This window comes from Aptenodytes patagonicus, chromosome 4 (genome assembly GCF_965638725.1).
Source record: "Aptenodytes patagonicus chromosome 4, bAptPat1.pri.cur, whole genome shotgun sequence".
NCBI classification, from domain to species: Eukaryota; Metazoa; Chordata; class Aves; order Sphenisciformes; family Spheniscidae; genus Aptenodytes; species Aptenodytes patagonicus.
This window is the reverse complement of record NC_134952.1, coordinates 59467322-59482663: the sequence shown is the minus strand read 5'-3', so window position 1 is coordinate 59482663 and position 15342 is coordinate 59467322. Positions and strand designations below refer to the sequence as shown.

The following is a 15342-nucleotide window of genomic DNA, read 5'->3' as shown; positions in this document are numbered from 1 at the left end:
AACTCAATAGCACAGTGACATTAGAAATTACTTTGCAAATCTTTATGTACAATGTATTTACTTTAGTTGAAAACCGTCTATTCTTGGAAGGAACTTCCCTTTCAACAGTTGTGATTTGGCAAACACAGTCCTTAGGGACATTATGTCCTGGGATTGTTGACAAGTGTGAAAGTCCTCTGTATGTCCTCATCCCTAATAAAACAAACTGTTAGTTCACATTCACTTTCTTTCTCAGCTTGTCTCTCAGTAGGATCATAGCTAAGAAGAGCTCGTCCTTCTTTGGCTTTAGGGTAAGAACTGTTGCATATCTTTTCTTCATCTTTTGCTCACCTGACAGGAGCTGTAACTGCTCATCCTCCTCCCAGTTTTCTTCTCTAAGCACCTTCCTATCTTCCTGCTGGATAACCTTCTTCCATTCCACTCCCAATCCCAGAGATCCCACCAGGTTTAGCTTATTTACGGGATTGCCACAAGATTTTTTTTTTTCCACATAATGTCACATCCAGTGATGTGGAAAAAGAAATAAAAAAAAGTAGTTTTCTTCAAATGTTGAACGAAGACTTTAATAGGAATAGAGAAAACACCTTTAAAGTTATCCTGTCTTTAGTTTTGCTTCACTAGAGATCCCTCTGTCTGGAGTTTCTCAGTCTTGCTCCTGATGTTTAAATAAACAATACACCTGTCCTTGTATCTGCCAAAGACTGATGCAACAAGGTGAAATTATATAGTACCTAAATTTAAAATAGACAAAGTTATATGGAAAATAGACGGCTGTCATATAGATAAATATTCTTGACGTTTTGAACATTGGAATCAGGACCAGATTTTTTTAAGGGCATTAATTACCTGAAGACACAGAGAAGCACGCAGAAAAGTATTCAGGTTTCTAGGTGTATGTCTAGTTCCCCATCAAATTAACTAGCACTCCTGAAAATGTCAGCAGTCACCTAGGTCTACTTGCGGTCACTGTGTACCTATAGAGTACACAGATAGTCAGGTATCTTCAGAAATCCAGTACTTAGCTCTCGTGTAAAGTTAACTTTTTATGTTGTTAATGACAAAGAACAAAATAAAACAAATAAACCCCAAACCAGATAATCACCAAACTGAAAGGCAATAGCCTGAATTATTTCTTATTCATTGAATGTCCTCTAGTGGTCATCACAGCTTTTACAGCAGTTGAAATGCCAGCACTTGGAACATTCTAGAGATGTGCATTTTTTGCAAAATACGGAGCATGAAGATCAACTTTTTCAAAACTGTGCACTATGCACTTTTGCTCTACACCTGGAAGGCTTCCTTGTTTCACTATTAAAATCATATTTTATTTCACTTTACAAAGTGAGCACCCTGTGAACTCTACAGCAGTTTTAAGCCAGAATTCTAGTGTCTGCCCCTTGCTGTCTCTCTTTGCTAGCCAGTACCTCCCTCAATCTACCTCTCTTGAACTTTGTCAGAGACAGCCTTCCATCGGACAACACAGCGTTGCTGCGTATCCTGTTACCTTGTATGACATCTGTTCAGCTTCTTATAACATCATTGTATTACCTGGAACTGGCCACCAACCATCATCTCTCACGGCTGGCCAAAATAGACCACTTCATTCTGAACACTGATGGCACATGGAGTGAGTTTATCTGTCTAAAGAGCAAACTCAGCAGATGGAATACTGGCAAAATAATTGGGAAGAGAGCTCTAATCCTCAGTATTGTGGGGCATGAAAAGAAATCTGAGTTGAACATTCAGCAGTATGTCAGAAAACAAATGGTATTCTCATCACCCCGGGTTTTTATTAGCATTTCTGCTGATCTTTCTGTGGCTTCTTTAAACAGCTGGGCCAGATTGTTCTTCTGCTGGACGTACATATCAGTCCAAATATTAAAGAATTTATTAAGAGCTTTTGCTAAAGACAGAGAATGGGTTCCTAGAAATATCTCCTCTATTCCCATCTTTCTCAAATATGGCAGCTATACAGGACTTCCTGCATTCGCGTATTTTTTATGTAGATGAGCATATCTTGTCTGCAAACCCAAGCTGCATTACAGGTGAAGTATGCACACATTAATTTCGCTAATCTCAGGTAGCTTTTGGCGGTCATCTTTTCCGCTACACAAACCTGGTGACAGAAGAAAAATAGCACCTCCAACAGGAAACCACTGAATGAGGAATTCATGGTTAAGAGCCATTAGAGATTGCTTCATGGTCTTACTACCAGTGTCGAAAAATGCTTGAAAAGAGCTTGAACAAAATGCTTAATCTGTTTAAAAGGCATTCTGAAGTTCTCACTTACTAGAATGGTGTCAAAAGAAAATGATTTATGTGAGAAATAAAGTTTGGAAACAATCCTGACAGAACAGTGATGAGCCTTTTCTATGTAGGCAGCATCATCTACATTGAAGATGATATCTTTCTCAAAAAAAAAAAAAAAAAGGCAAAACTACAGACAGCGTGCATGAATACCTGAGTTACACTGCTGTGGGTATTTTTCAAGAATGAATAGATGCAGCTTTACATGACCATGACATGTCAACAGAATTTGATCAGAATGCTTACCAGAGGAGCAATTCCAGTATTGAAGGAATTTCTACCCTAACTTCTCATTTTATTGAAAGTGACTACAGTAGGTGGATTCTGGAGAATGCTTCATTAATACTGTTTTTCTTCCTAGAAATAAGAGAACATGCATCTTAAAGAAAATATTTATAAATAAGGCATTTCTGGGTTCGTATATCAATCATACACAAGTAGATGGTCAGTCTTTAACAGCAGAATACTTTGACTCTAGTCTGTAGTCTAATTCAGACATTCCTTTTATGTTATAATTGATGTCTGGAAGCTACTCAAAATAATCTTGTCTATTTTTGAACATCCTAAAGCTTGATTTAGCTCTGTTGTTTCAATTGACATCTTGGGACAGATTGCCTGGTGAAACACTATATTAAAAAGTAAATATCAGACATCATAATTTTTTAATATTGTGATTAAAGAAATAATTTTTCTTTAAAAGCTGATTTTTCCTCTGCAAATCTGTACATTTCTTTGGAATATAACCTAAGATGAAATCTCCTCCTCTTTTTCCCAATGTGGTCAGTAGCTCAGATTTTACTGGAGGTTGAAACTGTATGGTACCGTGTATCTCTCTGTTTGATAATGTTAAATAATGCACATTGGGACTCTTACGATATGTCTGGGATTGATTGGTATTAGATAGTATAACTGGGTACGCAGAAGCTAGCTCAGTAGAGAATTATTTTCTATGGCATTATCACTTTGTAGAATTGAAGGGATTTCGCTATGAGTTGGTCTGGTCAGCATTTCCATATGTAGAATTTGCTCTGGGCTGTCAGTCCGTCTTCAGTGGTATTATATGGGTGTCAGCTGCTTTGTCTAAAACTTCATCTGTGCTCAAAGTCTGTTTTTCTCAACCTTCAAATCGGAATCCAACACAGTTTCTTTAAGTGGTCCCCATGCTGCCTATAAAGAGTCTAGTAATTCCTTTTTAACAAGTACCTCCATTTTTATGTAATTTCCCTTTTTGAAATTAAGCACAACAGTAGTGGATGTTTTGTTTTTGTTGCTCCTGCAAGAGCGTTAAATCCAAATTTATTATGGTCATTTTACAGAGCAGCTCTTTGACAGAAGTATTCGCATCACAATCAACTCAAGAATACTAAATCCCGGTGGTTCTTCCAGAGGTAGAGTGGGTCTTCTTTTTGGGGGCTCAGACTAGCCAAAGATTTAGCTCATAATATCATTTCTGCTGTCATTCTCTTACCAGACTTTAACGTTTAGTAAGGGCACAGGCATACAGCACGTTAGCTCCATAGAGAAGTGTTGCAAGAGCACCTGCTGTCATGAGAACAGCTTTTGATCTCAGGTTGGAAGCAGATTAAGAAATAACAGTGATTCATCAGAGATTGTTTATTGATTTGAATTTCACTAAGGGCTCCCACAGAAATTTGCTTTTCAAGTTCAGAAAACACCTGGCTTGGATATCTAAATCAATCTATCATGAAAGATTTCAGGAAAGTGGAATTGGAACTTACCCTTTAATACCCATGCAGAACTTACACGTAACCTTACAAAGAATTCATAGTCTGTTCATTTTCCCCAAACCTTTGTATAAATTAATATATCTTTGCTTCCTATGTTTAAAGAATGCTCTTCTCATCTCCCTTTGTAATAGTTTAAGGAGGTTAAGATGTTAGAGGGAAAAAATGCATGGGCAGTTCTGGATGGACTTATATGTCAAACTTCTGTACACCGAAAATGTATTTACATTTTCACTGAAACAGCGTTCACAAGAACTGATGAAATACGACCTATGCTTGTGACATTAGCCTCTGTAAAATATGTAAATGTTGGTTATTGCCTGATGTACATCATCTACACATGTGGCTTTACTATATAGTTAATATTTTACTATATGTATGTATACATTATTTTAGAATGTTAGTGTAATCATAAAAGGTGATCTGTTTTAGGAATTGCTGTTCAGAAATGTTTTTTTATTACCTCTAAGATTATGTCATTTGTTTGACCACCAGTGTCTACATTTGCAGTCACACTTCAGTTTTCACTACTATATGGTCCATTCATATCAGTTTTTTTGCAATATTTTGTGGAAGGAATCATGCAGCTCCCTGCCTTCAGTCTGTTTGGGCAGTATTGTGCATACATCTTGATTAATACAATGGCACTTTCTTCTCTTGTGATTTTCCAAACTGCAAATACCGTTGCCTAAAACTTCACCTGTGCCTAAAGCCTTGTTTTCTGAACTTTCAAATCAGAATCCAACACAGTTTCTTTAGAAACTAGGTGGCAAAAGAATCCCATGATAAGATGGAACTTGCTGGCAAACAGCTGAGCAAGGCAAAACTCCTGTGCAGACCATTTAAAAAAATCCAATGCGTCTTGCTCCCAGTCAATGTGTGAGTATTACAGGGGAGCCAAATGTACCTCTAAGAAGTCACCTGCATAGTTAAGTGGGCTGCCTGTGTTTCTTGATTTAATTTACAACTTTTGCAAACTACCATTTTCCCACTATTGTCTCTCTGACTGCAGAATGAACAGTATCAATCTCTAGCAATACAGTTAGAATAACGTAACAGTAGAATTTTAAAAAGAATGTGATTGTAAATAACATTTAGAATTACTCTTAAGCCACGTAAAACAATGTTGTGGAAAGTGCAGTTAACCAAGCGTGCCCTAGACATAACTGAATAGTCAACAGAGGAAGCCCTCAACTCACTGTTCCACGGCAGTATGCTGGTTCTCTTTCCATGCTTGGGAGAGCATTGTGTGAGAGATTTTGCTAATTAAAATCCAGGCCCTGCCTCTGTCACTGTCATGGTCAGAATGTCCGTATACAGCCAGGGACCACCTGTTGAACAGTTACTTGCAGGGCAGCATGCTGTACAACCTTGTCTTCAAGTCAAGCCTAAATAAATAACTGCAATTGTTACATCTCTTAGTTACATTGTATTAATTCTATCTGACCTTCAGATTGCCTGAGAGCATTTCTAATTATTTTTCCTGATTTCAGAGAGGTCATCTATCTTGCATAAGGATTTTAAGATTTTAATCTGAATTTCAAAATATGCTTTAAAACCAACACCTTAGTATCGTTGGAAGGATGTCTTTCTGATATAGCAGGAGTAAACATTCACCCACAAAGAGGGCCTTTTTATTTCCTGTTTAAACTGTCAGGGAACAAACAAGCTACAGAGATTATAAATGGGCTAATATTTTTACAGTAAATGAAACTCATGTTAGTACAGCACCATTTCCACCATAAGATTAGCACTTAAGTGCTAAAGCAGTTCCTTTCTTGAACTGATATAAATGGACTAATATTTATACAGCAAATGTAACTCCTCAAATGTAATATATCTATACAGCAAATGTAACTCCTCCTCCTTACTCAAATGTGAGGCATCATCTCCACCTTAAGATTAGCACCGGAGCGCTAAAGCAGTTCCTCTCTGGAAGTAAGAATCCAAGAACTTCCGGTTCTAAATTCGCAAGAAGAGACATTTCCTAGAATGCAGCACAGGAGTAGCTTTGTTTGTTGGGGAAATCCTTGTAAGGTGGGAGATTTAATCGAAGCAATGCTTGCCTTCCAAGTCACTCATGACTACATCACCACCGGTGCCCGTCCTGCTGCTTCTCGGAGTGTCATCACCTCCGAGCTAAAGCTTTGCAGCAAAGCCCTGTCTTTCTTCAAAGGCAGGGGAATTGGCTATGTCTTTAGCTTGCCCCTGTCACAGAAACATGAGGCAGCCACTTCGCCCTCCCCCCCCCAACTTTTCCTGGTGGCCTCAGGAGCGTAACAGCCTCTCCTCCATCTCTGTCTGGTAACTGGAGAAGGCGGGGAGCTCCTGGGTTACTGGTGCCAGCTGAGCGATCCTGGCAGCGGGAGCAGGCAAACGGGCTCTTACTGCTGCGGTCGTCTGCAGTTCCAAACGCGTAGGACTGACTGTGCAACCCAAAGCACCACACGCAAGAGATAATACCTCCGTAACGCCGCCCAGCGTAACGCTATAGCGCAGAGCTGCCTTGGCAGCAGGCAAAGCGCCGGGCCGCAGGGGCGGGGGCAGCCCGCCGGCGCGGGGCAAGCCCCGCCGCCCGCCAGGGGCAGCAGCGAGCGGGCTGGCCGGGCCGGAGCGGCAGTGGCGGAAGCGGCTGCCTCCCGCGGCCACCGCCCACCCTGGCGCGCGTCACGGCGGGGCGCACGCGCGTGGCTGGGCTCCTATGCCCCGCCCCTCTCGCCCCGCCGCCTCCCTGCCTCCCGCAGGACCGCGGCTCCTCCCTGCACCACCTTTGGCCAAGCCGCGGGCGGGGACGCGCACACGGCACAGCTCCCCGGCGACAGCGGCTTCATCCGCGTCAAGCATCGGCGGGGAAGGCGGGTTCTCCTCTCCCCTTTCTCCTCTCGCTGCCCCCTCGGCCATGGAGCTGCCCGAGAGCCAGTGCAAGAAAGTCAAGCTGAGCAACAGGGTGCCGAGCTGGGTGAGCGGGCGGGGAGCGGTGCGCGCGTGGGCAGGCGGGCGCGCGGGCGTGGGGGAGAGCGGAGGGAAGGAAGAAGCGGCCGAGCTCCGTGGCGATGTGGCAGTGGGTGGCAGCGGGAGCCGGGACGGGGGGCTCCCTGCGCCGCTCCCTGCCGCCCGCCCGGGGCGGGAAGGGATGCGGGGCGGAGGGCGCGCGCGGGCGGCGGTCGCTGCGCGCGGGGCGCCGCGAGCAGGGACCGTTAACGGAACGGCCGCGCGGGCTCCCTGAGGGGAGCATCGCCACGTAGCCCGGCGGGGGCGGCCCCGGGGCGGCGGCTGCGCCCTGTCCCCGGTGTGCCGGTTTTCCGTCGCTGCCCTCGGGAAGGTGGGGGCTGCCTGTGGGGAAGGACAGGAAGCCCCTCCGCAGAGGATTGGGGGTCTGGGGGTTTCATCCCTGTCTCTTCCGTCGTGAGCCCTCAGCTTCCAGCGTTTTGGAAGAAGGAAGGCTTAAGAATGCGATGTACAATGTGGCCATTCATAAACCTGGGTTGGCCAAAGACTGAGGTTCTTTGTACGGCGGGTGTTATGTGGAAAACTGCCGAGGCAGGGCTTAAAAAAATCTAACCAAAGCCTTCATTCTTGTTCGTAAAGATGGGGGAAGATTGGTTTACAGCGAAGACCAAAATGCAGCTATTTAGAAGATATGTTGCAGGCCTTTGCTGAGAACATTTGATACTTTTGATGATGCAAGACAAGGTGGGGGGGGAAGTATGATTTCTTTCAAACAATGCTGAGCTGAAGTAGCTCAGAATCAAGATCCAGAAAACATTTGATATGAAAGTAACACTGTAAAACAGTCTTTGAAGTCTTGCTGTGAATAGTACAGGCCACAACTTTATTATTAAAATGACAAATCTATTAAAGAAGAATCTCACGGTTGCCTGAAAAACGGGGAAGTTGGTATTGTACTGAAAAGAGTTCAGTAGATGATGTGCCTGTCCAGGCCTCTTCCATTATGTACAAATTCAAACTTGTTTACATAAGAGAGTATTTGGTAAGATACATTCTTTCAATTTTGATGAGGAAAAGGCAAAATCAGATGTTATGAAGGTAGTGAAATAGATCATGTCTGGGTGGAGGTAACAAAGTGTATTCAAAAGTTACTCTGTATCATTTAATTTGTCAGACGCAAAACCAAGATAGATTCGTCCAACCCAGGGAAATCTTATGTTAAAAAAAAGTTGACTGACAACTGTTTGCTGAGTTCAGTTGGGTTAGCAACCCTCTGTATGTTACGTGGCAAGCAGAGGAAGTCTTCCGCTTCTCCCTTTTTCTTCAGAAGACCTCAGCTGAAATGCTCTTTATAACCCAATAAGCTTCACCAGGAGAAAAAAAAAATGCTGCTGATTCATATGCTCCACAGACAAATGTTCTGGCACTCCTGACTCTACGTCTGTTCAGTTGAGAGAAAAGTCAAAGCCACCTATTATACTCCGATGGAATTGGCAGCCCCTAGGAGAGTAGGAAGAGCCTTGGCTTCCAAACTTTCTCTGGGCATCCAGCACTATTCAAAATACACCTCTGTCTGTGGAAATCCCTTCATGAAGCCCACCTCTGAGCACAGCAAACTCCAAGTTAAAGAGCAGCACACAGCATAGCCACAAATACTGCCATTACACTAGCTTGGTAGGAAGACTTGTGGAACGCTTTCTTTAGTGTCGCTCAAATTCCTAACATGACTGAGGTGTTGCATCATTTTGCAGGTAATTCCTAAAGAGAACTTGCTCCAATTCTTGTTTCTGAGAGCATATTCAGCAGAGGCATTTCTGGCTTTGTTTTTGTCCATTCCTCTGATGCCAGCCAATGACTCCGCTCCAGCACTGGTGGACAAGCTGTTGGTCATGCTGTTACTGCAGCAGGTGGCAAGTGACGATATACTCATTATAGTACGGTTATCACTGAGTTGCTTGTATCCACAGTACTGTAGAAGATTCTGGCTGCTTTCTGCTGCTGTGATTTTCGAAACTGTCCCAGCATTAGGACATCTGGCAAAGATGAGCTAGTCTCTGTAAGTGGCAGGAGAGCATGCATTTGGCAGATTGGGTGGTGCTACATGTAAAGGCATTTAGATGCCTTATTGTATCAATATCACTGTGGCAAACTGCATTCTGGAGGGCAGTTGTGAGGATAAAAGTAAGGATTTTTGTTTTAAGTGGGAGAAAATGTAATGCTGTAGGCTACGGCAAAATACGGATTGGTGGATTGTTAGTTTTTTTAGTAACTGTAAAACATCTTATTGTTCAGGTATCATTTCTGGGCTTACTCTTCTTTCCCAAGCACAATTGTTCAAGTCAAAGCACAAATTTTCAAACCAGAATTTGAGAAAGTAGCTATTGGAAGGCATTCCTGGCAGATCTTTTAGTGAACAGGTCCTGAAACCTCATCTAAATATGCGAACAAACAGACTCTCAGGTGAGGTGCTGCTGTTTTAGCATCTGTGGTAGTTGAATATTTATGTTGGAACTATGTCTGTTCTCCTTGCTTGTGTTTGTATGTAGACAAAGAAAATGGGCAATGTTCAGTCTGCTTGAGTTGCTGTTTGGCTATTGAGGAGAGCAGTTTGGAGGGAAAAAGAAACCTATCGTTTGGTTGAGTTAACAGTGCTGGAGAATAAATGTCATAAAAATGTGGTGTTGTTGGGGTATCCCTGACTTATAAGAGGCACATGGTGAGCAAGTTAGCAAATGACCTAGAAAATATCTGAGATGATTAGGCAATGGGAAAGGCATTAAAGATAAGACTACATTTCAGAGAATGATGCTGGGATGTGTTGCTGTTGTTAGCTTATGGGAGTTGTTAGCTTGGGGAATCGACACTGTCACCTTAGAGCAGAAGAATATGGAATTAGCCGCAGCTTCTTGAGTATCTATGGTTTGTATAGAAACCACTCCTGTTTTTTACACGGTTCTTTCCTGATGCTTTCAACCTCAAAGCTGTCTCAAGTTGGTGCTGTAGCTTGGGGAGTCTCTGCTTGCCATTGAAAGCTTTACTTCTTACCCCAGAGGTCTTGCTTTGTGAAAAGTTAAAATTTGATGTGAAGTGACTGTAGAAGCACAATGTTTCATTGTTGCTCTGAAGTAATGAAGAATAAATTCAGTTTATGCCAGTGTAGTGATATGTCTGTTAACTATGAAACAATTAAGCAATAATCTTTTCTTTCTGCTGTCTTCTGATCTTGGTGTTGCAACTTGGGTTTGCTCTTCATCTGGATGTCTGATCTGAGTTCTTACATCAAAGGTGTTTGGCACTGATAGTCAGATTTGGCTTTGGTAAAAAAAAAACAAACTATAGTTGCAACTGGGCAAAATGTCAAGAATAAGATAAGAAAAAAAATATGGGTCAAGTCTATCTCAGCAAATCTTTACATAGAGAAATTGACAGAGTTAGTATTTCCTTTTGGTCCCCAAAAGGAAATTCTTTCTTTCTTTTGTTCCCATAGTTCTTAGATGTCTGTATTCATTTCCCTGGTCAACTACCTGCAAAGCTAAAAGGTTACCTTTATGCCAAAAAAAGTAAGCTGCGGAGTCGTCCTTCCTTGCTCTCTTATCATTACAGTGCACATCTGTGAAAGGCTTGTTACTTTAATACTCCAATTTTTTTATCTTCAGTACAAAGGTATTAGCCTATTATGGCACTTCGGATTTCATGTGAGAAACAAACTAGCATAGTGGGGGAGAAGAAAGGAAGGATATGTCAGCCTTCTCAACTGACATTACTGTTATAATGAAACACAGTGGACTGAAGCATTATTTCTATTTAACATGGTGAGTAGGAGGGAAAAATATTAAAATGCAGTGTTTGTATAAGTAGTGTGGAAGCACTTAATGTGTAACACAGGGTGGAAGAAATACTGTTGTCGGCAAATTAGAGAGGAAATTTCCAATGTTTTTAAGAAAAAAAAAAGATAAATAGACCTTTGAGATTAATGCCCTTTTTTTTTCATTAGCCCCTTTACAAAAATCTAGCGTGTCCTTTCAGTAGGGACTATTATAGTGAATGTAATTAGGCTAAGAAATTTAAAATAGCTTTTTTTAGAGAGTACTTGCTCATCACATTGAGTTTTTCTGTTACTCATTTTCTTATGTTCCATATTATCAATGTTAAAAGAAATGAGTCTCCAAGGTGAGCGAGGCTTTGATATAGTGTAAAAGGAAATGACTGTTCTTTGTTTCTGCTATCATTTTGGATGGCCATTTAATTTCATCAATTGATACTCATCAAATTTTATGTACAGGAATTTGAAGACTGGCTAAATAATTTAAGAGCAAAACCAATGTGAGCCACTGATTTCTGCTCCTGACTATTTTTCTGTGCCACATCAATATTTGTAGTAAGTGTATATATCAGGGATAGTAATTAAAAACTTACGTTGTTGAGGATCCAATGTTCAGCTTTTGTTGCTCAGTGGTGGTAGTGAATCATCCAGTAGCAAAGTGGACATGATTAGGAAACATGACTAGGTTTGTTTGGTTTTTTTTTTTCAGCAAGAGAGAATGACTTGCTAAATTATTAACTCTTTAGAGCACCTCTGTAAAAAGCTGTTTTCTCTTGGAAGATAAGGAGGATTTTGCTACTGCTTTGCCCAGGAGTACTACTGAGCTGTCTTGTTTGTGTGCATGAGCACATAAACAAAAGGTGGGGCTGCTGGTGATGGGTGTGTTTCTGAGTGCATTCAGACTGTTTCGGCACTATAACCTTTAGTCTTAGATGCCTGCTTCTGAAGTACAGATGGATCGTTGTCCCACCACAGAGCTTGCTGCCTGCTCTGTTGCACTTGTGTGCCTTCTCCTCTAGCAATCTGTTGGCCTTCTCGTTGCTGTGATTTGTCGTCTCTGCTGATTCGTTACTTGATACTTTTTTGTTTTTTCTTTTTTAAAGTTGTGTCTTTTTCATCATTTTAAGAATCCTTCTTGCCTGCTTCCTAGTGCAATACCCTGATCAGTTTCATTGCTGCTTTGCTAGTTCTAGAAAATGAATAAAAATGATGTAACTTACTGAATACAGACTGGAAGAAGTCTCCTTGGATGAGACATTTGACCTCCAAAGTATTTCAGTCTGATAATAGACTCATTGCCTGGAGTCAAAAGCAAAGCATGTGTGTTTTTATCTTTTAATGTAAAAGAGCTTACTGAGACGGTGGCATGGCAGCTGTGCTTTGAGACTGTCTTCTGTGTATCCAGTGCCTGATAAAATACAGTACAATTGAAATTAATGAGAAAGAATGTTGCTATTAATGTATTAGTTTGAATTGCTGTGTACGTTCATTATGCACAGTATATATTTCCTTTAATTGAAGGCTAAGTACTTAAATTCTTTTTGTTGTTTTTAATTCCACAATTTATGCATTTGCTTGCTGAGATCTCCAATTTTATGTAGTGCATAACTGTTTCTACTATAAGAAGAAAGACTTTTTGATTTTTTTGACTCTTTGACTTCTGGTTTTAGTTAGCTGTATTGCATTGACTTCGTGTGCAAACCAGCTTTGTTTTAGGAGATAAATTATTTGAAGATAACATGATCAGCAAGTATAACTTCATTTTGTATAGTTATAACCTGTTTGCAGGTGGTGGTTTCTTATGTCTTGGCATTCAGTCTTCATCTAATTTTAGATGCTGGACTGTCACCACTGAATTACTGAATTGTTGTATTTAAAAACTTGAACATCTGTTCCTACCTTGAGTTTTTGTTTGTATAACTATGAGCCCAGCTGTGTATAGAAGTGGGGACATACAATCACACAAATTCATAATTTCCAATTAAGTTATAGATAAACTTTTGAAGTGTTTTTCTACAGAAGAATGATGTAGCAGCAGTTCTTGAAGCCACAAGTAGACACCATTTTTCTGTTAACGCTACTTTGTGGTGTCTCTCTCTAAAACTATGAACAGCTCTCTGCTAGTACTCCATAGATCAATATCCTCCCTTCTTTCTTTTTTTTAATTAAATGTCATAAGTGCTTTCCTTTCCAGCTAGCACTGATACAATGATGAAAGAGAAGATAGTGCAAATATCTTGCAATATGTTTGTGAGCAAGAGAAGTCAAAGCAGCATTACATATACCACTAATCCCTCTCGCCCCCCCCTTTTTTTTTTTCTTAAGCCTGCTCTTCTGTTTGATTGTTCATGATCTGTATGGTTATCTGAGGTCTTGATCTTTTATGAACAAAGTTCATATGACTACATACCATTAAAGCTTAAGGGAATGCTGAGGCTGATCTTCCTGTGGGTTCCCTTGCCTTAGATTGTGAAATGTGTTTGACAGCAGTGTCATCTTACTTAAGATATTTGTACAGCAGCTTATTATGATGAATAAATAGTTTTAAGAAAGTCTGTAACAGCTTTGTTTTAATTAAGACTATATTACAAAAATCCCATCTTTTTAAGTAAATTATTTAATAAGTCACTTAGAAATAATACTTTCTTTAAACACTCAGAATATATGATAACTGTCTCAATTCTGGAGACCGAAGATATAGGTAAAGGCAGAGTGGTTTGGAGGTGTGTCTGCTGAACTGAAAGTTGGACCAGACGTGCATAGTTTCCAATGAAAAGGCCTTTTAAGAGTTAAAAATGAGCCAATGTTAGGCTGTTTTATGACAGAAACCTTTAGCTGAGAGAGAGAGAGAATCCATTTGACCTTCTTAGATTTAAATTACTTGAACAGAAGTCAAGTCTAGCAGCTCTAGCAGTTCATCTCTATTTTTATAGTTGATTTTTCTTAAACAAGTTGTATTTGAAAGTAGTAGACACCTAACCTGGCAATCCCAAGTTTCACAGAAGGAGCACAAGGGATGTGGTTTGCTATGGGTGGCTTTTCTAATTTCCTCTGTGTCCTTTGATCTGTGCTGCGGCTGATGGATTGGGTATTGTTTTTACTTCCATTGGTCTGTCTCCAAGTCTTTCTTTGTGTCTGTGAATAAAGTTTTAGTATGCTTTGCCAGCTCACCCTTTCAGAAGTTAAAGACCTAATCAACTGCTTCTTTTACAGGGAATGCAGAGAGCAACCAATGTTACCTACCAAGCTCATCATGTCAGCAGGAATAAGAGAGGCCAAGTGGTAGGAACAAGAAGTGGTTTTCGTGGCTGCACAGTCTGGTTAACAGGTACAGTCACGGATTTCTGAGGATCCTTTCATTTTAGTTACTCTTCTGAAAAGCTACTTGGCTGTAGCTCCTTTTTTTCATGCAAAGCTGAATGTTTGTGGAATCTAGGACCTTGATGCAATTTTATTATTATTTTTAGGTAGAATTGCTCTAGGACAGATAGTAACTTGAGAATGTATTTTGTTCAATGCTCGAGGAGCATTGTTTATTTGGCACTGTCTGCTGCTTAATTCTGGTTGAGTTTTGGAGTGTGTGGGGGGTGGTTTTCATGTTTTAACCAATTCTGGCTCTTCTCACTGTCCATTTTACCTATTAACAAATGAAACCTAACTTTTTTTTTTAGTCCGTGTTTCTGAATCTTTGTTGTAAAGGTCTCTTTTCTTTGGAAAGTTCTTGTCTCCTTGGGTTGAAATAACATTTCAGTATGCCTTTGGACAGCAATTGCATGTTAAGGCAATGCATACTGGGAGTTATTTTTTTAAATCAGCACCATGTTTTTTTCACTGAATTGTTTTGACTGTAAAAAGAGGAGGTAAGTAAATTATGGAAGACAGCTTTGTTTCATAACTGTGAGAGGATTTTTTTGTTCTGTCTTTCAAAGTTTGTGGAAGCTTTAACATATTTCCTTTGGAGTTTTTTTTCAGTTAAAACTGAAAATAAAAAATAAATAAACAAAATGTGTTAGTTAGTTTGTAAACCATTTAGAGCACTGTTGTATTGCGATACAAAAGATCTTCACAGAGTATTAGAGAAACTTACTACACTAAGTAAAATTTGTTTCCACTAGTGTTAATGAATGTGTGTGAAAGGTAAAGCAGTAGTTGATAACAAATTGCTGAGAGACATTCCAAACAGATTTGATACAGTAGCTTGCTGTCAAGTATTCCTTTGGTAAAAGAATGGAGCCCTTTCTCTCCCTATTTCTGTCACGTAGCTCCAGCCTGTCTCTCAATGCTCGAATGATCTGGTAGGCTGCCTTTCTGTTTCTCCTGGTAATTCATTAATATCCTTTTGAAAAAGGTCATGATAAAAATGTTTTCTCAGTTATCTACACGGCAACATTTTCCAGTCGTCATTCTTCTTAAACAAATGTAATCTTAATGCCCAATTTCCTTTTTTTCAGGAGGAAGAAGGGTGGTGGTAGAATACAGAAAAGTAGGAAGGCTGTAAGGTATTAAGAAGAGTGTGTT

At 40.4% G+C, this 15342-nt stretch overlaps 1 protein-coding gene across 2 annotated transcripts in view; it reads left to right on the top strand.

Annotated features, from left to right (window-relative positions):
- Positions 1-270: 270 nt before the first annotated feature.
- The window catches only part of PAPSS1 (3'-phosphoadenosine 5'-phosphosulfate synthase 1), a 56640-nt gene continuing 41568 nt past the window's right edge, over positions 271-15342 (top strand). Inside the window, exons 1-2 of one of the 2 annotated variants that reach the window (XM_076336865.1) lie at positions 271-290; positions 14038-14152. In XM_076336865.1, coding sequence (XP_076192980.1) covers positions 14041-14152 — 112 coding nt within the window. In that variant the 5' untranslated portion in view covers positions 271-290; positions 14038-14040. Of the gene's footprint in view, positions 291-6782; positions 7012-14037; positions 14153-15342 lie in introns of those variants that run through there. The other variant, XM_076336864.1, reaches the window with a different exon arrangement.